Here is a 23,990-nt window from a genome sequence, read left to right as displayed (position 1 = left end):
AGACTTTTAATAGCCCAGTAGGCTCTATGTTCCAACTCTACAGGCAAGTGGCAAGCCTTCTCATAGATAAGTCTAAAGAGAGACATTCCAATAGGGGTCTTAAATGTGGTACGGTAAGCCCATAAAAGCATCAGTCAATCGGATTGACCAATCCTTTTGATGAAGGTTAATCGTTTTCTCCAAAATGTGTTTGATCTCTCCATTAGAAATTGTAGCTTGCCCACTTGTTTGTAGGTGGTATGGAGTGCTCAACTTATAAGAAATGCCATATTTCTTCATTAAGTTTGCAAATGACCTATTACAAAAATGTGAGCCCCCATCACTAATGATGGCTTAAGGCATTCCGAACCAAGAAGGGATGTTCTCTTTTAAGAATTTAATGACTGTTTGATGGTCACTGTTCCTGCATGGAATCGCTTCGACCCATTTAGTGACATAGTCTATGGCAAGAAAAATGTATAAATTCCTAAAGGATTGGGGGAATGGTCCCGTGAAATCAATGCCCCAACAATCAAATACTTTAATGATCAGAATGGGGTTCAGAGGCATCATATTTCAATGGGATAATGCTCCCAACTTTTGACAACGCTCATAAGCTTTGCAAAACTCATGAGTGCCCTTGAACATAGTGGGCCAGTAAAAACCACACTACAGGATTTTGGCCATGGTCTTTTTAGCAAAAAAGTGACCACCATAGGCCTGAGAGTGACAAAAGGAGATGACACTATGGTGTTCATTGTCTGGCACACATCTCCTTAAGATTTGGTCTGGGTAATATTTAAATAAATATGGATCATCCTATAAGAACTTACGAACCTCAGTGAAGAATTTTTTTCTTATCTTGTGCAGTCCAGCGTGAAACGTGTGGCAATATAATTAGCAATATCAGCAAACCAAGGTGAATGAGAGACTTTAAACAATTGTTCATCAGGGAACATGTCATTTATTTGTGTTATCTCAAGGGAATCAGAGAGATCAAGGCAGGAAAGATGGTCAGCCATTACGTTCTCTACTCCCTTTTTATCTTTTATTTCCAAATCAAATTCTTGGAGTAGGAGGATCCATCTTATCAAGCGGGGTTTAGCATCATTCTTAGAAAGAAGATAACTTGAGCACCGCATGATCTGTGTAGATGGCGATCTTAGATCCGATCAAGTAGGACCTAAATTTGTCCAAAGAGAACACTACGGCCAAGAGTTCATTTTTCGTAGTCGAGTAATTCACTTGGGCAGGATTTAGAGTTCTACTTACATAATAAATTACGTAGGGCTTCTTTTCTTTTCTCTGGCCCAAAATCACCCCAAGAGCATAGTCAGACGTGTCGCACAAAAGTTCAAAAGGAAGGCTCCAGTTGGGTGGCTGAATGATAGGTGTAATGGTTAACATGCCCTTAAGCTTAGTAAAAGCTTCCTGAAATTTCTCAGTCCACTCGTATGGTGCATCCTTTTGAAGTAGATTACATAGAGGATGAGAGAGGTGATTAAAATCTTTTATGAATCTTTTATAAAACCTGGTGTATCTTAGGAAGGATCTCACGTCTCGTATGTTCTTGGGTGAAGGTAGGTTAGAGATAAGATCAATTTTAGCCTTATCTACCTCAATTTCCTTGGATGAGATGATGTGTCCAAGGACAATTCCCTTATGAACCATGAAATGACACTTTTTCCAATTCAGTACCAAATTCTTTTCCTCGCAAACCTTCAGCACATTTTTCAAAATTTCCAAACCTTCATTTAAGGATGGACCAAAGATTGAGAAATCATCCATAAAGACCTCTAAATATTGCCCCACCATGTTAGAAAAAATACTCAACATGCATCGTTGAAAAGTGGCGAGGGCATTACATAGCCCGAATGGCATCATTCGGTAAGCAAAGGTGTCGTAAGGACATGTAAATGTGGTCTTTTCTTGATCTTCATGGGCTATCTTGATCTGATTATAGCCTGAATAACCATCAAGGAGGCAATAGTAAGAGTGACCAGCTAGCCTTTCCAAAATTTGATCGATAAAGGGTATGGGAAAGTGGTCTTTCCTTGTGACGGTATTCAACTTCCTATAATCAATGCACATTCTCCAGCCAGTAGTGATCCTAGTTAGCACGAGTTTATTATTGGCATTGGATACAATGGTGATTCCGGACTTCTTAGGAACCACCTGAATTGGACTCACCAATTGACTATCGGATATATGGTATATGATACCCACATCCAATAGTTTAAGAACCTCAGCCTTAACCATTTCCTTCATTTTTGGATTTAATTTACGTTATGGTTGTCATGAGGTCTTCACATTATCCTCTAGATGAATACGGTGAGTACAAATCAAAGGGTTAATTCCCCTGAGGTCTGTAATCGACCATTCAAAGGCTCCTTTGTACTCAATGAGAGTAGAGATGAGCATACTCTTCTGTTCTTACTCAAGGTGGGAAGAAATCACCATAGGTTATGTCTTACCTTGACCTAAATAGACATATTTTAAATCAGAGGGCAAAGGTTTTAGGTCAAGTTTCGGTGCCTCGAGGTTAGATGGTAGAGGCACTACATCAGTTTGGGGCAATTCTTCAAATTGTGGCTTCCACCAGTTAGCTTCAAGTATCGGCACAGTATTTAGCATGGTCTCCATCATCAAAATCATGGGAGTGGGCCAAGCACATCTCTAGAGGGTCAGAGGACAAGGTCAAAAGTGTTCTATCTTCCACGAAAGAGTCAATTATGTTAATATCGTGGAAATTGTTATCACCCTCTAATTGTTTGCTTGTGTTAAAAAAGATATTCAACTCCAATGTCATACTCCCAAAAGACATACTCATGACTCCATTCCTGCAATTAATAATTACGTTTGAAGTGGTGAGGAATGGGCGACCAAGAATCACGGGCATTTGAGTGCTCATGTTACTGATGGGTTGCACATCCAAGACGATAAAATCTACCGGGTAGTAGAATCTGTCAACCTGGACCAACATATCCTCAATTACCCCTCTCGGTATACGAAATGAGAGATTAACAAGTTATAATGTGGTTAGGGTGGGTTTTAATTCACCCAAACCTAACTGTTTGTAGACCGAGCAAAGGAATAAAATTTATGCTCTCTCCTAAGTCAAAAAGCGTGTGCTCAATTTGGTAGTTCCCAATTACACAAGGTATGGTTGGGCTACCAAAATCTTTGTATTTCTATGGCACATCTTGCTTTAGGATGGTACTCACTTTTTCAGTTAAAAAGATTTTCTTTTTAATATTTTGCCATCTTTTGGTCGTACATAAATCTTTTAAAAATTTGGCACATGAAGGTATTTGTTTAACTGCATCCAGTAAAGGAATATTGACCTTCACTTATTTCAACACCTCTAAAATGTCCTAAGAGTTAGAGAGAGATTTTGGTGTTACCAACCATTGGGGGAATGGATGTCACGCCCCAGACTCGGTAACCGGAATCACAAGGAACCCAATGGCCGGTTCTGGCCGTAACAGGAGTTGATATCAGAGCGTAGCAAGTAATTCTAGAATGATTAAGGATAACATCGCAAGTCTGCCAAGAACATGGGATAAGTAGTGTCCTGAGATTCTTTCGCTCCGTATTGAGCCTGTAATTGTCCTGATTCCTTGCGTCGTAAGTATTTTGTAGACCATGCCATGTGGACGTGACGCCCGTGGTCGTGGCACTATTGGTCATGGCGCCCGTGGTCGTGGTGCCCGTGAATGAGGCGCCCAAGTTACCCCTCCTACTCGAGCACATCCTGCTCCCGTTGTTGAGGATCTGATTCCTGAGGTCCCGATCAGGCTTGCTAGCCCAGTTGAGCCTGTAGCGCCTGTACCTTCAGTTGCTCTAGTTCCCCCACCTATCCCCCCTCCTCAGCCTGCTGTTTCAGTTTCGAAGGCTCCTGCTCCGCCGGCCGCACCGTGCCTCCACCTGAGGTGAGTGCCGCCCCTACCTTTCCGATTGTACCTATAGGAGCCAAGCACTTTCAGTAGTTGATGCAGCTTGTTGCCACCGCATTGCAGACATGTCAGTCTGCTATCGTTGAGGTTTCTGGGCAGTCTGGCTTACCGCGTGCTAGTGCGATAGCCCGAGAGTTTCGGCAGCATGATCCCCCGAGGTTTAGTGGTGACCCTGACCCTTCTGCTGCTGAGGCTTGGCGCACTGAGGTTGCAAGGATTTTTGACACTATATAGTGTCCTGCAGGTCAGAGAGTATCCCTTGTGACTTATCTCCTTCAGGGTGAGGCCCGTCATTGGTGGTCATCTGTATCTAGAATGGTCGAACCACAGTTTGTTTGGACATAGGAGGAGTTCATAGTCCATTTCGACTAGAATTTCTTCCCCGAGCACGTTCAGATCCAGTGGGTGATTGAGTTTGAGACCTTAGTGCAAGGTGATATGACCGTATCTTAGTATGAGGCCCGTTTCTTGGCCTTGTCTAGATTTGCTCATCATCTCACTAGTGATGAGAAGATGAGGGCTCATCGTTTTGTGTCTAGTTTGCATCCTGCCCTTCGCAGTCGTGTGGTAAGGCATTGTTTAGAGACATTTTACCAAGTCGTTCATCGGGCACTGGTTTATGAGGAGGATTGGGCTATGACCCAGAGGTTGAGAGCAAAGTTCCGGTGGAGATTGGAAGAGGAGGGCACCAGCTGGCAGTTCTAGGCAGCACCGTCAGCAGAGACGGAGGGGTAGATCAGGATTTCATTAGCCTACGAGTCAGACAGTAGCTTCATCATCATCATCAGCACCATCTTTCGGCCCCTTTTCTGGTGTATGCTTCGGCTGTGGACAGGCCGGGCATCGAAGGCGTGAGTGCCCTCTCCCCATTCAGCGGCAAAGGCCACCACAGCTGTCTCCTCCTCGTCCTCCTTAGTAGCAGCAGAGAGCTCAGCTTCTACCCATCGCTCCTAGGGGTCCTCCTCAGCAGTAAAGGCAGCCAGACAGACCTCCTCAGCAGAGACAGCAGCAGCCGCAACACAGCAGAGGGGATATCCGTATGTCCAGTCCTTAGGTCCAGTATGTATCGCAGCCCAGCAGGCACAGACTCAGGACCCTCAGTCTTCCGGATTGCTTCCCCTACCAGCTCAGGGCCGCTTTTATTCTATATAGCAGGCGCCAGGCCAGGACCCGTAGTCATCGACTGGTGGAGTAGTCGAGGGTATTCTTCTTCATGTATTGGTCATGTTTTATTTGATTCTGGTGCCTCCCATTCTTTTGTGGTCGAGCAGTTTTGCCGATCAACCGGTATTTTGTCGGAGGCCGTGTCTAAGGCCTTAGCCGTTTCAACTCCCATAGGGAAGTCTATTATGTTGACCTGTCGCTGTCCTTCTTGCCCGGTGTTAGTGGGCGAGATGTTCCTTCTTGCCGATCTGTTCGTGATGCCGATGTCAGGTTTTGATGTTATTCTGGGTATAGACTGGCTTGCGGAGTATGGTGCCGTCTTAGACTGTGCCGCGAGGACGGTTATGTTTCATATTCCAGGCTTGCCAGTGTTCCAGTTCGTTGCTAAGCCCAGAGGAGAGCCGTTATCTAGTTTCTTGGCTTCAGTCATTGAGGATTATGTGGCAGAGAGTATTGAGCAGCTGCCAGTTGTTTGTGAGTACTCGGATGTGTTTTAGGAGATCCCGGGTTTGCCTCCACGTTGACAGGTGGAGTTCCAGATTGATTTGGTGCCCGGTACTGCGCCCATCTCGAAAGCCCCCTACCGGATGGCACTGTTGGAGTTGAGGGAACTGCAGGAGCAGTTGGATGAGCTTTGGGAGTTAGGTTTCATTCGTCCCAGTAGTTCACCTTGGGGGCCCCGGTATTGTTTGTGAAGAAGAAGGATGGTTCGTTGCGACTCTATGTAGATTATCGTGAGCTTAACAGAGTCACCATTAAGAACCGATACCCGCTTCCCTGTATTGATGATTTCTTCGATCAGTTGTAGGGTGCGCAGTATTTTTCCAAGATAGATTTGCGTTCCGGTTACCATCAGATTCGGGTCCGAGAGGAGGACATTCCGAAGATGGCTTTTCGGATACACTATGGTCACTTTGAGTTCCTGGTCATGTCGTTTGGATTGACCAATGCACCCGTTATATTCATGCAGCTGATGAATGAGGTTTTTCGATCGTTCCTCGATCAGTTCGTAGTGGATTTTACGATGTGTGCCTTTGTTATTCTCAGATGTACTTGTTGTGATCTTAGGTATGCTCATATTGGAAATGATTATACTGTTATGAAAATCCTCCTTGTAGGATCCCAGGATCGGAACCTGCCTCAGAAAATGAGAATGGGGTACTGTGGAGGTTGTTACGGCCAGAACCGGCCATTGGGTTCCTTGTGATTCCAGTTACCGAGTCTGGGGTGTGACAATGGGGCAATCGGCTTGCCTTGAAGTTCCAGTTCCAATTCTTGTGGAGCAGTGCTAGATCTATCATTGTTGTCCTCTTCCAGGTCCTTAGGCCTTTCAATCCTAACCAGAATGGTTTTGTTAATGGTCTTCCTACTCCTAAGAGTAGTGATAGATTTAGCTTGCTTCATCTGATTTAAAGAGCTTGGATCACTTATCTTATATTGTGGTTTAGGATTGGGGGGAGGTTGAGCAGGAAGCATCCCTATTTCTATAACCGTAACATGTGAATCCATCTTTTGTATAAATTTTGTGAGTTCTTGTATTGCTTGAGTAAGCTCTTGAGTTTGAGTGAAATTTTGAACCGATTCTTTTTGAGGTTTCCCTTGATTTGGAATTTGATTGAAGAAACCTTGAGGGGTAGCAGTTTGTCCATTTCTCCAACTGAAATTTGAATGATTTCTCCAACTAGGATTGTATGTATTGGAGGTAGGTCCATTAAAAGGTCTTTGGTAATTGTTCACGGCATTAGAATCCTCATTCAGCACCTCTCGAAAGGCAGGTATTGTTGGATAATTTTCAGTTGTGTAAACATTGCAACTACAAATATCGCAAACAGTTTTCTTAACCTTATCCCTCTTTAGTTCCATGGCCTCAAATTTCCTTGTGAGATTAGCTACTTTTGCATTGATATTATCATCTTCTTTCAGAAGGTATAATCCACCCCTTTCCTTTGATTGAGTGGGCCTAGAAGTGGTACTTAATTTTGGGTATGTGTCCTATGATTGTGCATTTTCAGCAAGTCTATCCAAGTAGTCCCACACATCATCGATATTTTTATTTATAAATTCTCTATTGCACATTATCTCGACCAATTGGTGCATGAAAGATGTCAGATCATCATAGAAAAAATATGTAATGTGTCATATTTCAAAACCGTGTTGTGGGCATGAACTGACAAGATCCTTGAACCGCTCTCAACATTGGAAGAATGTTTCATCCTCCTTTTAGGTGAAGCTCATGATTGACTTTCTAAGGTGTTCATTTTATGATGTGAAAAAAATTTCTTTATGAACTCCTTTATCATGTCATTCCATGTGCCAATAGATCAGGGATGTAGTGAGTGTAACCATGTCTTAGCTCTCTCTTTCAAAGAAAATGGAAAGAGTTTTAGTTTGACCGTGTCCTCAGACACGTTAGGAAAATATAAAGTGGCTATAATCTCGTCAAACTCTTTCAAGTGTAGATATGGACTTTCAGATTCAAGTTAATAGAATTTTGGAAGGAGTTGGATCACCCCTGGCTTAATATCTATATGTCCCATATTTTCTGGAAAAACCATGCATGAGGGCGTGCTCACCCCCGCCGGTTGTAGATAATCTCATAAGGTACAAGGCGGGGGTTCTTAATGCACCTCATTCTCATCCTAAACTTCTTTAACCCTAGGTTAAGGTTGTCTTACCGGTTGATTGACCAGTTGATTGGCAGCCATAACCTCAATTAACTCTGAGGATCTCAAGTGGTGTCTAATCCTGCGATGGATAGATAACACCTTAACCAATCCTCCTTCACTTAAGAGACATAGAGTGTTGTCACGGACCCACTTGGGCATGAAACACTCTCAACCCTCAATTTCATATTCTAACTTAAACCTTAAAGAAAGAAAGGAAATAGAAATCTAGAAATAGAGAGAGAAAGAGAGGAAATTAGAAAGAAGTTACCAAATTAGAAGTTCCTAAATTAAGATCTTGCACAACAAAACAAAACAAGTCACTTTCTAAAAAAAAAAATTCTAAAATTAGAAAGTTTTTAAAAACAAATTAGGAAAGTAAACTAGTTTCTAAAAAGGAAAGTTTTGAAAAACAAAAACTTTGAAAGTTTCTAAAGAGAGAAAAGGAAAGTTCCTAAACCTAGAATTAGAAATTAGATCTAAGAAAGTTTCTAAAAAAATTAGTTTTTAAAAGCAAATTAGGAAAGTTTCTAAACCTAGAAATAAAAAGCTAAGTTAGTTTCTAAAATAATTCAGAAAACCCTAATCATAAAAATAGAAACTAGAAAAGCCCTAATCTTAACCTAATTTCAAAACTAGCTATTCTTAGAAAAATGCAACAGTTAGTCCCCGGCAATGGTGCCAAAAACTTGTTCACAATCCCAAATGTAGGGTCGCGATGTAATAATAATCTCGGTAAGACCGAGGTCGAATCCACAGAGACTAATCTCGTGAGTATTCTGAAAGCAACTAGAAGTAGAATTGGAAAAAAATGTAAAACTAATTCTGAAGTGATTGAGAGAGTAATTGTGATTAAAGCAATTAAAACTAAGAATTCAAAGGTGGGAACTAGGGTTTCCAAGGATCCACTTGTGGAGATCAGGGAAATCTATTACTTGATTCAAGGACACAACTGAAATCAAATTCCTATCTTATCCAGTTGGAAGATATAGCAATTAAGATTAATCTGAACTTCCTTTGACCTAATTCTCAAAAGAGGAGAATTATGATAATTGGCAGGGATTCCATCACCAAACCATGCTCATGAGACAATGGCAAACAATAGGATTTACTAATCCCATAATCTCTAAATATGCAAAGAAGATACTTAAAGTTATTGCAGATCTACTGTAATTTGAGTCACAATAAACTATTAAAAACTGAAAGTATTCCTTAAATATCAAATTAGAATCAAAATAAGTTCATCATAAATATGAATAAAAGCAATAGGAACATCCCATCACGCTACAAGCTTCACCTCTTAGCCCTAGCTAAGAGGTTTAGCTAACCATAGACATGATTAAACTAGAATCTCTTAAGAAAAACATAAAAACAACTAAGGAAAAGGAAGAAAAACTCTTGGCGACGACTTCTCCATGCTTTTGCTCTACTCCTCAAATCCTATATGATGCCTAGGGACTCCTATTTATAATTTTACGATACCTCTTTTCACACCGACTTGGAAAAATCTAAAAACCACCTCAAATTTATGCACTTTCCAAAATAGACTTCACTCTACGCAATTTCACAGAATAACCCACAGTTTCAGAATATGCTTCTTCAGGACACTTTTAGGAATATGTTTGTTTTCAGGACAATTTCAGGAATAATTTTCTTTGCTTCAAATATTTGATTCTCTTCATTCTTTACTTAGTTTTCTTGGATCTTCAGCATATGAATTCTTCAATCTTGGCCTTCTAAGATCCATCGCTTTTCTTGGTGATTCTGAGCATCAAATCCATGCTTTTAGCACCCTTTTCAATTCAAGCTCTTAAATTCACCTTGCAACACAAACATGAGTAAAATATAACATTAAGCATTATCATGTTTATAAAATCAAGATATAAATGGGGGATAAAATGCAATATTCGATCGTCAACACGTTTCTAGGTTGAGTCAGGTATGGGTTGAGTGTTGGGTTGGTAGCAGGCTTGACTCGAATCGAGGTAAGCTTGACAACCGAGTGCCACCTTCAGTCTCATCAGTTTGTTTTAGTGATGACTAGATCAAACAATAATATTGCTGCCCAAGGGTAGAATGACCATAACATATTTGATGTACATATATAAGCATACAAAGCCCTATATTCCTAACTTACCTGAAAATACTTTCCCCAAAATAGTAAAAACTAGTAAAATAGTAAAATGGCATTTCATCATACTAAAACTCATAAACAAACCTTAGATGTGTAAAAGGACTTTAGACTACAATAGGACCATTAAAACTCTAAAAGAAGTACGAACAAAACTTATGAAAAATTATAATTGTTAGCTTAAAACTCTAATTTGACCCATAAAACAATTGAATCCTGCAAAGTTATTTGGGGACCAATGAACCTTGGATGGTAGGCTAAGGCATAAGGCTCGTCGATAGCTTTCCAAAAATAAATTATACCCAAGAAATAGATATCAGTTGCAAAGTTATGGCCACTGGAAGCCATAGTGTGATCCTGGCATTGTATTGAATCATCCTCTATTAGTCCTACATCAATCGATCCAGTTGGACTTTAAGACGTGTTTTTCTATACTTAGATTTGATCTAAGTACCAATTGGGAACCTTGTAACTAGTGTTTGATGTATTTTTTTAAGTAAAAAAAATTCTATAAAAATGTTTGTATTTATAAAGAGAAATTCTAATACGATTTTTGCAGGGTGAGATTAAGGAGTTGAATGGCTTCACATATTTTATGTTTTCCTTCTCATTGTTGATTTCTTGGCAAGCTATTCAAGGGTTAAGATTTCAATGGGCCAATGGTAACGCAACCCATACTATCGATGGATTAGCTAACCAAGGACCACACTTTTATAAGATCGTTTTGAAGTCTATCATTTCCCTTAATAACTTGCTAAGAAATTACTGTAGATGGATTAAGCCAATACTTTCCTTAGTTTGGCTCAACAGACTAAGGGTCTGCATAACTTAACGGTTGCCCAAACGTACAAAGGAATGAAGAAATGAAGGATATGAGTACAAATCCTTATAGTGTCGACTTTGTGGGAAGGTTCCGTGGTATTGATCACCGTAGGCCTAATATAATGTTCTTGTGACATCAATTTCCATTTATCATTTGCGCCACCTCCGTTTCAAGTACGACACCTTTTAGGGTACAAAATGAAACCATGAGAAAAAACCTCTAGGTTCGTGTTGTGTGGCCCACCTGAGTTTTGGAATGCCCTGATTTTTTGTTCTTTAATTCTTGTGGGGCACATATGACGAATAGATTAGATGGCATTTGAACATCATGGTAGACCCACAAATATCAACACCATATGATTACATCTCCACTGCATATCTTTATTATTTGTACCCAGACGTTGTAAAAAAATGAGCTATATTTTTCATGAATTTGTAGGTCCATTATCTTTTGAAAATGTTCCATATAATGGATCTCTACCAACTCTGAAGCTAAGAAAACATTCATGGACAAAGGTACAAAATTTTATAACCCTCCACTGGATAGCCCAACCATTTTGTTAAAGATGGCCCACTTTGTAAACGATGTTGGGGGTGAATTTTCAGATTTCCAACATCATCTTCATTGATTCACCTGTTTGGACTGGCTTTTCATATTCAAGTGGTTCAAAAGAATACTTGAATGGGGATATAAAATCTTCCAAGGAAGTTCATCAGTTTCTAAGGAAGGTAAGTGATTTGTGCTACTGCACATAAACAAAGTTTATGAATAAGCATGTGTGTACACACACACACACACACGAATGTATGAATATATGGTTGTATGTGCCTCTAGGGGCATGACTTTCTTCGTGCCCAGATAGATTCTTCTATGCCATATGGCGTGTTGTATGATGATCAAAACTATTCATCCAGTGGGACTTGCCATTGATTGGCCACTAGTTACAAATTGTTTCGATAGTGTATCGTAGCCATCTTAATTAATGAATGGACCATTTCTCACTGAATGCATGGTCTTGCTGACTTTTATCTTTTAAATTTCATCAGTCTCATGTGTGTTGCGTGTGCAGCAATGACACGGTGGCAAGTACCTCTCATTTCTTCTAGAAGAAATGACAGGCCCTTCTTAGTGCATAAATGAAAATTTTTAAAGAGATTGATTTTGAATTTTCATGTGTATTTCATTGAGTGTGTGTATATATATATATATATATATATAAGGAGGAAAGGGCCACAATCCAACGAAATTATAGTCAATCAAGAGAAATTAAATCACCAAAAATAATCTAAATAAATCACAATTTAGTTAAAACTAGATAGAAAGGAAATGTACACAAGGGAAATCAAATATTTTCGATTGGAAGAGAGCCATTGGAAATAACTGACAACTTGCTGAGAAAAAAATGAAATTGTTCCTAACTAAGAGATTTTGTGAAGATGTCTACAAGTTGTTGATTTTTAGGCACGAATGAAGTTCAGAGAATTCCAATGGTATTTTTAAATGAACAAGGTAATAATTAATCTCTATATGTTTAGTCCATTTATGAAAAAAGGAGATTGGTTGCAACATGAAAGACTATTTGATTAGAATAATAAATGCACATAAGTTGGTTATGAGAAACACCGAGATATCAGAGAAGCGTTTTGAGCCAAGTAAGTTCACAAGTAGCATTGGCCATTATGTTATACTTAACCTTAACAAATGACCATGAATTGGTGATCTGATTTTTTTCTAAGAGATAGGATTTTGTCTAAGAATCATATAGTAGCCTATAGTAGAATGTCACGTTTTAAGGTAACTAGCCTAGTCAAAGTCAAAGCAAGCAAATAACTGAAGAGAGCCATTGGAAGATATAAAACAAATTCCTTCGGGAGAAAACTTGAGATATCTTAATATGCGAATAACAACATCATAATAAGGTTGGTGAGGTTGATGCATGAGCTTACTAAGAATATTGATCAAATAAGTCTTTGATACATAGAGGGATCTTGAATAAGATCACCATGTTTGTCAATAAAATGTAAATTTTGTTCCATAGGAAAAGCACTTCGAGATGACCACTGTTCACACCCCAAGTATAGGATTGTGATTTGGTAATAATCACAGTAAGACCGAGGTCGAATCCACAGGGACTGAACCTTGTACCCAATCTGAAAGTAACTTGGACTAGAACTAGGCGAAGATGTAATGTAAATTAGGTGGATATGAAAGAATAATGGTGAATGATTAAACTAAAACTATAAAATTCAAAGGTGGGAAACTAGGGTGCCAAGGATCCACTTATAGAAATCAGGGAGATCTATGCTTAATAAAGCCTTGAAAATCAAATCTGAACTTCCTTTGATCTAGTTTTCAAGAGACGAGAGGTATGAGGATTAGAATTGATTCCATCACAAAACCATTCCCATGAGACAAAGTAAACAACAGAATTTAACCAATCCACATCCAATCTGAGAGAGTTATGAACATAGGGAAGGATTCTATCATCCATCCATGCTCATGGGACGATGGTGAACAACAAGGTTCCTTCGATCATAATCTCTACGCATGCATAGAAAATACCTAAAGCTATCACAGATTCATTGTAATTTAAGTCACAACAAACCATTCAAAACTAAAGGCATTCCTTATAATCAAACTAGAATTAAAATCAGCTGAACTTAAAATTGAATCAAAGGCATAAAGAAAAGTCTCCCATCTCACTACAAGCTTCACCTCTTAGCCCTAACTAAGAGGTTTAGCTCATCATAAACATGGTGAAGATGTAATGTAAATTAGGTGGATATGAAAGAATAATGGTGAATGATTATACTAAAACTATAAAATTCAAAGGTGGGAAACTAGGGTGCCAAGGATCCACTTGTAGAAATCAGGGAGATCTATGCTTGATATAACCTTAAAAATCAAAATCTGAACTTCCTTTGATCTAGTTTTCAAGAGACGAGAGGTATGAGGATTAGAATTGATTCCATCACAAAACCATACCCATAAGACAAAGTAAACAACAGAATTTAACCAATCCACATCCAATCTGAGAGAGTTATGAACGTAGGGAAGGATTCTATCATCCATCCATGCCCATGGGACGATGGTAAACAACAAGGTTCCTTCGCTCATAATATCTACGCATGCATAGAAAATACCTAAAGCTATCACAGATTCATTGTAATTTAAGTTACAACAAACCATTAAAAAATAAAGGCATTCCTTATAATCAAACTAGAATTAAAATCAACTGAACTTAAAATTGAATCAAAGGCATAAAGAAAAGTCTCCCATCTCATTACAAGCTTCACCTCTTAGCCCTAACTAAGAGGTTTAGCTCATCATAGACATGGTGAACTAAAATCTCTTAAAGGAAAACATCAAAGAAAAGGAAAAAGGATTAAGGAAGAGAGAAGAACTCATGGGGCTGGCCGTCCACTCCTCCTCTCTCTCTCCTTCTTGTCCGTCTCTACTCCACACATCTGATGATGCTTTCTTCCCTCCCTTTCCTCTCTCTTTTATAGCAACAAGAAGGCAGTGGAATGGTTCAAAAGGCGGTGCGTTCCTACCCAGCCAAGAAGATTTTTGCATAAAGCTATTTACGCAGCAAAGAAAACAGCCATTAAACTTCCCACTTTCCTCGCTTCTTTTCTAAAGAAACAACGTCTCTTGGGACGTTTTTGGATGGCCTACACGATGGACGGTTCAAATCGGCCATTCAATCACCAGTGATGGGCCATGGAAAACCCAATTTTCTTGGTACATGCATAATCCATATGCAGTCTTGCGGACATGTTCGGTGGGCCTCACAGTGATGTTTTCGAATGAATCTACCCCGTTCATTGGATTCCTGGCAAAATACCATTAGGGAAGGAATGTTTTTTATTGGGTCTTCGTGTGGTCCACTGTATCAAACAAACTTGTTGTTCATCTTACATTTTTCGATGATCCACGTGTATATATGCACATGTGGTCAAAAGGAAAGCATGGCTAGGGTCATCTCCACCCCCCTGAGTCGATTGAACGGGTCAGATCATCTAATGGGATGATGGGTGGGGCGCAATGAGATCAGCCGGCCGGACGGGTGTGTTTGCTGGCTTTCTTGCGCGAGGAGGGTCGAGTCAGCATGCGCTGACCCGACTCTTGGGTTTGGTGCGCTGCGGAAGTGCACTGCTTGTGCACTCACACACCCCCCTGTGGGGTCCACTATGATGCTTGTGAGAAATTTGCTCCATCTATCTGTCTTGTTGTCTCATTTAATGGGCTGACACTAAAATTGAAGCATATCCAGCTATCAGGTGGGCCCCAAATCAGAGTTTTATGGGCTAATCTGTCCATTGGGCCACTTTCACAAGGATTCAATGACTGAAATTCGACCTGTACAATTAATTTGGGGTCCTTAGGCCAGATATAGAGTTTCGAACCGAATGGATGGTGGGAACCCTGTGATCTTGTATTCTAAACGATTTTCAGGCCTCTTTAGTGTGAATTACTTGATTTTCTCAGATCTCTGGCATGTAAATTCTTCGATCTCGGTCCCCTAGGGTCCGTCCCTTGCCTTAGTGACTTCTGATCATTAAATCTATACTTTTAGTACCCTTTTTCAGTCCACGCTCCTAAATTCACATTACAACACAAATATGATTAAAGTAGGTTGTTAAACAGTATCATGTTCGTAAATTCAAGTAATAACTGGGATCTAATATGCAATATTTGACCCTTAACACAATTCCCAACTAGCATTTTACTAGTCCCGACCAAAGTATGCAAAAAATAATTTAAGAAGTATGAGACAGTTCTTATAAACCCGAGTGATATTTGAAAAGCAATCCAGTCAATAAAATTCTAGGATTCATGAATGTTGGGCATTATTTTTTCCTAGACTCAAGCACACGGTAAACTTCATAGTCAAGTTCAAAGTATTAATCCATCGATCAGAAAAATTTAAAACATTGAGTTCCATGGGTGTATAGTGAAACCTAAACTTATCACAATTAAAGGCTCAATTCTTTATTTTCTTGATAACATTGTTAATCACAAGAGCATTCAGGATAACCATAACCTAAACCAAAACTTACCTTCCAGTTTAACTTTTCATTCTTCCAGCTTTTGATTTTTCCATCGATGGCTTTCACGTTATGTCAACCTTTTAAAGGTAAGGCCAAGGAGGGGAATCGAACCCTCAATTATAGGGAGCAAACACATGGTGAAGATCATTCGTCCAACCCTTTCCAAAGACAATTGTTTTTTAGCTAGGTATTATTATTTTTTCTTTGAACATGATGGACAAATTCCCCAGGTTGGCTCCTTCCATGTCTAGTGACTACCAGGTTAACAATTCAATATCGAACTGAAGCCTTAATGTGTAATCTAGGTGTGACATGTGAAATCATGACTCCATCAATGTTTAAAACTTTTGATCATGGATTAACAATTCGACTTAACTGTGAAATCTAACAGATAACTAAATCCAAGAGTCATAAATTACCAACATTATGTATCTTATACATCTAAATTACTTCGAATTCATAAGAATTTTCAAAAAAATTTTCAAAAAATTTCACAATTTTTGCTGAAGACTGAGAAAACACTGATTAGGTAACCTAAGCTCCCATCAACAACCTAAAATCTACATTGTCCTCAATGTAAAAGATATAATCATGCAATGCACGAGAGACAACGAAAGTAAAGGAGAAGTGATGGAAATATAGTACCTGATGACGGAATTAAGCGGCTTTTTCCCAAAGAGATTTCAGCGTGAAGGTGGCTCAGCACAAGAGTTAATCCAATGAAAGCAAACTAACTTAATGGCATAAAGCCGACTAACCTATAATGACAAAAATCAAACTACCCTAGTCCTACGAAAGCAATAAACCTACCTATGCCTCCATCAGACTATGAGATCAATCTTGGTAAACGGGATCATTCAGAGGCATGGACATGTCCTTTGAATCAAATTTATCAACTAATGGCTTTAATCGATGTCCATTTACTTTTAAATCATTGCCATTATTAGGATTTTGAATCTTGACAGCCTCGTGAGGATAAACAGTGATAACGGTAAAAGGGCTGATCCAACAAGATTAGAGCTTACCTGGAAAGAGATGTAACCTAGAATCATACAAAAAGACTTTTTGACCTGGCGTGAATGATTTTTGATGAATATGTTGGTCATGAAACACCTTTATCTTATCCTTGTAAATTCTCGAGTTCTCATACGCATCGTTCCGGATTTCTTTAAGTTCATTCAACTGAAGTTTGCACGCTGAGCTAGTGTTATCTAAATTGAAATTCAGATTTTTGATTGCCCAATAGGCTTTATGTTCCAACTCCATAGGCAAGTGGCAAGCTTTCTCATAAATAAGTTTAAAGGGAGACATTCCAATAGGGGTCTTAAATGCAGTACGGTAAGCCTATAAAGCATCAGTCAATCAGATTGACCAATCCTTACGGTCAGGGTTAACCATCTTTTCTAAGATGTATTTGATCTCCCTATTGAAAATCTCAGCTTACCCACTTGTCTATGGGTGGTATGGGGTGCTCACCTTATGAGAGATACCGTACTTCATTAAACTCTTGAATGGTCTATTACAAAAGTGTGAGCCCCTAACACTAATGATGGCTCGAGGCATTTCGAACTGGGAAAGGATGTTTTCTTTTATGAATTTAATGACCGTGCGATGGTCATTGTGTCGGCACAAAATCGCTTTAACCCATTTGGTGACATAGTCTACGGCGAGCAAAATATATAGGTTTCCAAAGGATTAAGGGAATGGTCTCATGAAATGAATGCCCCAGTAATCAAATGCCTCTATGATAAGAATGAGATTCAAGGGCATCATATTTTGACCAGATAATGCTCTCAATTTCTGACAACACTCATAAGCCTTGCAAAACTCATGAGTGTCCTTGAACATAGTGGACCAGTAAAAGTTACACTGCAGAATTTTGGCCATGGTCTTTTTAGCAGAAAAGTGACCACCACAAGCCTATGAGTGACAGGAGGAGATGACACTCTGATGCTCATCTTCTAACACATCTCCTTAAGATTTGGTCTGGGCAATATTTATTCCTAGAAGAAGTTGTGCACTTCGGTGAAAAATTTCTTCTTATCTTGCGCAGTCCGATGTGTTGGTATGAAATCTGTAGTAAGATAATTAGCAATATCAACAAAACAAGGTGAATGGGAGACTCTGAACAATTGTTCATTAGCAAACATGTCATTGATATACGCCGTCTTAGGGGAATCAAAGGGATTAAGGAGGGAAAGATGGTCAGCCACTACATTCTCTACCTCTTTTTATCTTTAATTTCTAAATCAAATTCTTGGAGTAGGAGGATCCATCTTATCAGGCGGGGCTTAACATCATTCTTAGTAAGAAGATACTTGAGTGTCGCATGAGCTCTGTAAATGATGATCTTAGATCGGATCAAGTAGGACCTAAATTTGTCCAAAGCGAACACTATGACTAAGAGTTCCTTTTCTGTAGTCGGGTAGTCCACTTGGGCAGGATTAGAGTCTTACTTGCATAATGAATAATGTAGGGCTTCTTTTCTTTTTTCTGGCCTAAAACCGCCCCAAGAGCATATAAGTTCAAAAGGAAGGCTCCAGTCGGGTGGCTACATAATAGGTGCAGTGGTCAACATGCCTTTAAGCTTAGTGAAAGCTTCCTGACATGAATTAGTTCACTCATATGGTGCATCCTTTTGAAGTATATTATATAGAGGATAAGAGATGAGACTAAAGTCCTTTATGAATCATCTGTAAAAATTGGTGTGTCCTAAAAAGGATCATACGTCTTATATGTTCTTGGGTGGAGGTAGGTTAGAGATAAGATCGATTTTATCCTTTTCTACCTCGATTCCTTTGGACGGCATGGTATGTCCAAGGAAAATTTCTTTACGAACCATGAAATGACACTTCTCCCAATTAAGTACCAAGTTCTTTTTTTCACATCTTTTCAACAAACATTTAAGACTCTTTAAGCACTCGCTGAAAGATGGACTAAAGATAGAGAAATCATCCATGAAGATCTCTAGATATTGCCTCATCATGTCAAAAAAGATACTCATCATACATCGCTGAAAGGTGGCAGGGGCATTACATAGTCCGAATGGCATCCTTCGGTAAGCAAAGTTGTTATAGGGACATGTAAATTTAGTCTTTTCCTAATCTTCAGGGGCTATCTCTATCTGATTGTAGCCCGAATATCCGTCAAAGAAATAGTAATAGGAATGACCAACTAACCTTTCCAAGATCTGATCAATGAAAGGCAAAGGAAAGTGGTCCTTCCTTGTGATGGTATTCAACTTCCTGTAATCAATGCACATTTTTCAACCAGTAGTAACTCTAGTTGGCATGAGTTCATTATTGGCATTGGCTACGATGGTGATTCTAGACTTCTTAGGAACCACCTGAGTTGGATTCACCCATTGACTATCGGATATAGAATATATGATACCTATATCCAATAGTTTAAGAACATCGGCTTTAACCACTTCCTTCATGTTTGAATTTAGTCTCCGTTGTGATTGTTAAGAGGTCTTTGAATTATCCTCAAGATAACTGCGATGAGTACAAATCGAATGATCAATTCCCTTGAGGTCCACAATCATCCATCCAAGGGCTCCCTTATGCTCAATGAGAGTGGATATGAGCATACTCTCCTGTTCTTTCTCCAGGTGGACAGAAATCACCATCGGGTATATCTTATCTTGACTTAAATAGACATATTTCAAATTAGAGGGCAAACGTTTTAGGTCAAGCTTCAGTGCCTTGAGGTTAGACGGCAGCGACACTTCTTTGGTTTGGGGTAATTCGTCAAATTGTGGCCTCCACCGGTTAAGTTCAAGTACCAACGCAATATCAAGCATGGAAACCATTTCCCTAATCATATCATCATCGAAATCATGAGAGTGGGCCAGGCATTCTCTAGAGGGTGAAAGGATAAGGTCAAAGGTGTCTTTTCTTTCATGAAAGAGTCAATCATGTTAATGTCGTGAAAATCGTCTCATTCTCTAACCATCTGCCCATGTTGAAAAAGATGTTTAATTCCAATGTCATATTCCGGAACGACATACTCATGACACCATTCCTACAATTAATAATTGCGTTTGAAGTGGCAAGGAGTGGGTGACCAAGAATGATGGGCATCTGAATGCTCAGCTACTGATGGGTTCGGTATCTAGGACAATAAAATCTATAGGGTAGTAGAATCTGTCGACTTGGACCAACACATCCTCAATTATCCATCGTGGTACACGAACAAAGTGATCGGGAAGTTGTACTGTGGTTAAGGTGGGTTTAATTCACCCAATTCTAACTACCTGTACACCGAATAGGGAATCAGATTAACGCTTGCTCCTAAGTCAAGAAGCACGTGCTCAATTCGATAGTTCTCGATTACACAACATACGGTTGGGTTACCGGGATCTTTGAATTTCTGCAGCACATCTTGCTTTATGATGATACTCACTTTCTCAGTCAAGATGATTTTCTTTTGAATATTTTGCCGTCTTTTGGTTATGCACAAGTATTTCAGGAATTTGGCATATGAAGGTATTTGTTTTATGACATTAACTAGAGGAATATTGACCTTTCAACACCTCTAAAATGTCCTGAGAGTTAGAGAGAGGTTTTGGTGTAACCAATCGTTGGGAAATGGAGCAACTGACTTCCTTTGAGGTTCTGGTTCTAATTTTTGTGGAGTAGTGCTAGGTCTATCATCGTTATCCTTTTCCATGTCCTCAGGCTTTTCAGCCCTTATCGGAATAGATTTGTCAATTATCCCACTCCTAAGAGTGGTGATAGACTTAGATTGCTCCCTCTGATTTGAAGAGCTTGGATCATTTATATCATATTGCAATTTAGGATTGGGGAGAGGTTGAGCAGGAAGCATCCCCTTTCCCCCAATTGTTAATTGCAACTCTATTCTTTGAATAGATATCGTAAGTGATCCCAAAGCCGCTCTGATATCCTGGTTGAGTATCACTTAGTCTCCAATAAGTTTTTGAACCGAATCCTCTTGAGGTTTCACTTGATTTAAAATTTGATTGAAGAAACCTTGAGGGGTAGCCGTTTGTCCATTCCTCCAACTGAAGTTTGGATGATTTCTCCAACTAGGATTATATGTATTGGAGGAAGGTCCATTGAAAGGTCTTTGATAATTGTTCGCGGCATTGGATTTCTCATTCAGTAACCCTCGGAAGGCAGGTATTGTTGGACAATTTTTAGTTGCATGAATATTGCCATCACAAATACCGCAAACAGTTTCATTAACCTTATCCTTCTTTAATTCCATGGCCTCGAATTTCTTTATGAGATTAGTCACTTTAGAATTGATATCATCATCCTCTTTTAGGAGATACATTTTTTAGGAGATACATTCCACCCCTCTCTTTAGATTGAGTCAGCATAGACATGGTGCTTAATTTTGGGTATGTGTCCCATGATTGTGCATTTTCAGCAAGTCTATCTAAGTAGTCTCATACATCATCGACATTTTTATTCATGAATCCCCATTGCAAATTGTCTCAACTAATTGGCATATGGAAGATGTCAGTCCATCATAGAAAAAGTGTGTAATGCGCCACGTTTTAAAACCGTGTTGTGGGCATGAACTGACAAGATCCTTGAACCTTTCCCAACATTGGAAGAATGTTTCATCCTCCTTTTAGGAGAAGTTCATGAATGATTTTCTAAGGGCGTTCGTTTTATGATATGAAAAAAAATTTCTTTATGAACTCCCTTTGCATATCATTCCCTGTGCCAATAGACTTAGGACGTAGTGAATGCAACCATGTCTTAGCTTTCTATTTCAAAGAAAAGGGAAAGAGTTTTAGCCTAACCGTGTCTTCAGATACGTTTGGAAAATATAAAGTGGCTATGATCTCATCAAACTCTTTCATGTGTAAATATAGATTTTCTGACTTAAGACCATGAAAATTAGGAAGGAGTACTTGGATCACCCCTGGCTTGATATCCATGTGTCCCGTATTTTCAGGAAAAACCATGCATGAGAGCGTGCTCACCCCCGCTGCTTGTAAATAATCTCATAAAGTACGAGGCAGGGCTTGATGCACCTCATTCTCATCTTGGATGTCTCCCACCCAAGGTTGAGGTAGAAGAGGTTGGCTTGCAGCCATCACTTCAATTAACTCTGGGGATCTCGAGCAATGTCTAGTCCTGCAATGGATAGTCAACCCCTCAACCAATCCTCCTTCGGTCAAGAGACGTCAAGTGTTGTCACGGACCCACTTGGGCATGAAACACTTGTAGCCCTAAATTCTGATTCTAGACTAAACCTAAAACATAAGAAAATAAATAGAAATCTAGAAATAAAGAGAAATGAGTTGGAAAGAAGTTACCAAATTCGAAGTTCCTAAGTTAAAAACTTGCAAAACAAAACAAAACAAGTCAGTTTTTAAAAATAGAAAGTTCCAAAATTAGAAAGTAAATTAGTTTCTAAAGAGGAAAAAATTCCTAAAAGAAAATAGAAAATTTCTAAAACAAGTTAGGAAAGTTCTAAACCTAAATTAGAGGGTAAGTTAATTTCTGAAAATAAAAGTTCTAAAATAAGAAAGTTTCTAAAAATAAAAATTAAAAAGATGAGTTAGTTTCTAAGACAAGAAAAAGTTCTAAAAAAGGAAATAACTAACCTAGTTTCTAAAAATTAATCAGGAAGGTTCTAAACCTAAATTAGAAAACAAGTTAGTTTCTAAAACCAAAAGAGAACCTAAAAAAAGAAAGTTTCTAAAGATGGAAATAAAACCTAATCTTAAAAATAAAAAAGAAGAAAAATTAGAAAGAGATTACCAATTTAGAAAGCCTATATCAGGATCCTACAAAACAGGAAAATTAGGTTAGTTTCTAGAAATCAAATACAAAAATCTAAATCTAGAAAAATCCTAATCTTAACCTAAGTCTAAAACTAGCTAATCCAAGAAAAACGTAACCGTCAATCCCCAGCAACAGCGCCAAAAACTTGTTCACACCCCAAGTATAGGGTTTGATGTAGTAATAATCTCAGTAAGACCGAGGTCGAATCCACAGGGACTTAACCTTGTACGTAATTTGAAAGTAACTTGAACTAGAACTAGGCGAAGATGTAATCTAAATCAGGTGAATATGAAAGAATAATGGTGAATGATTAAACTAAAACTATAAAATTCAAAGGTGGGAAACTGGGGTGCCAAGGATCCACTTGTAGAAATCCGGGAGATCTATGCTTGATATAACCTTAAAAATCAAATATAAACTTCCTTTGATATAGTCTTCAAGAGACGAGAGGTATGAGGATTAGAATTGATTCCATCACAAAACCATTTCCATGAGACAAAGTAAACAATAGAATTTAACCAATCTACATCCAATCTGAGAGAGTTATGAACGTAGGGAAGGATTCCATGATCCATCCATGCTCATGGGACGATGGTGAACAACAGGGTTCCTTCGATCATAACCTCTACGCATGCATAGAAAATACCTAAAGCTATGGTAGATCCATTGTAATTTAAGTCACAATAAAGCATTAAAAGCTAAAGGCATTCCTTACAATTAAACTAGAATCAAAATCAGTTGAACTTAAAATTAAATTAAAGGCATAAAGAAAAGTATCCCATCTCACTACAAGCTTCACCTCTTAGCCCTAACTAAGAGGTTTAGCTCATCATAGACATGGTGAACTAAAATCTCTTAAAGGAAAACATCAAAGAAAAGGGAAAATGATTAAGGAAGAGAGAAGAACTCCTGGGGCCGGACATCCACTCCTCCTCTTTCTCTCCTCTTCTCGTCCGTCTCTGCTCCACACGTCTAATGATGCTTTCTTTCCTCCCTTTCCTCTCTCTTTTATAATAGCAAGAAGGTAGTGGAATGGTTCAAAAGGCTGTGTGTTCCTGCGCAGCCAAGAAGATTTTCGTGTAAAGCTATTTACACAGCTAAGAAAATAGCTGTTAAACTTCCCACTTTCCTCGCTTCTTTTCCAAAGAAACAACGTGCCTTAGAACGTTTTTGGATGGCCTACACGATGGACGGTTTAGATCGGCCATCAGATCACCGATGATGGGCCACAATTGCTTGAAAAACCTAGTTTTCTCGGTACATGTGTAACCCATACGCAGTCTTGTTGACGTGTTCGGTGGGCCTCATAGTGATGTTTTCGAATGAATCTACCTTGTTCATTGGATTCCTAGTGAAAAACTAGTAGGAAAGGAGTGGTTTTTATTGGGTCTTGGTGCGGTGCACTGTATCAAACTAACTCGTTGTTCTTCATGCATTTTTTGACGATTCA

At 39.0% G+C, this 23,990-nt stretch overlaps 1 protein-coding gene across 1 annotated transcript in view; it reads left to right on the top strand.

Moving 5' to 3' along the window:
- The window catches only part of LOC131218041 (serine carboxypeptidase-like 17), a 97,953-nt gene that overhangs the window by 28,936 nt on the left and 45,027 nt on the right, over positions 1–23,990 (top strand). Inside the window, exons 3-4 of the mRNA XM_058212723.1 lie at positions 11,155–11,231; positions 11,322–11,444. Of these exons, the coding sequence (XP_058068706.1) occupies positions 11,155–11,231; positions 11,322–11,444 (200 nt within the window). The remainder of the gene's footprint in view (positions 1–11,154; positions 11,232–11,321; positions 11,445–23,990) is intronic.

Source organism: Magnolia sinica, chromosome 11, assembly GCF_029962835.1.
Source record: "Magnolia sinica isolate HGM2019 chromosome 11, MsV1, whole genome shotgun sequence".
Lineage (NCBI taxonomy): Eukaryota > Viridiplantae > Streptophyta > Magnoliopsida > Magnoliales > Magnoliaceae > Magnolia > Magnolia sinica.
The sequence above is the reverse complement of the archived record's forward strand: the minus strand, read 5'-3'. Positions and strand labels throughout refer to the sequence as shown.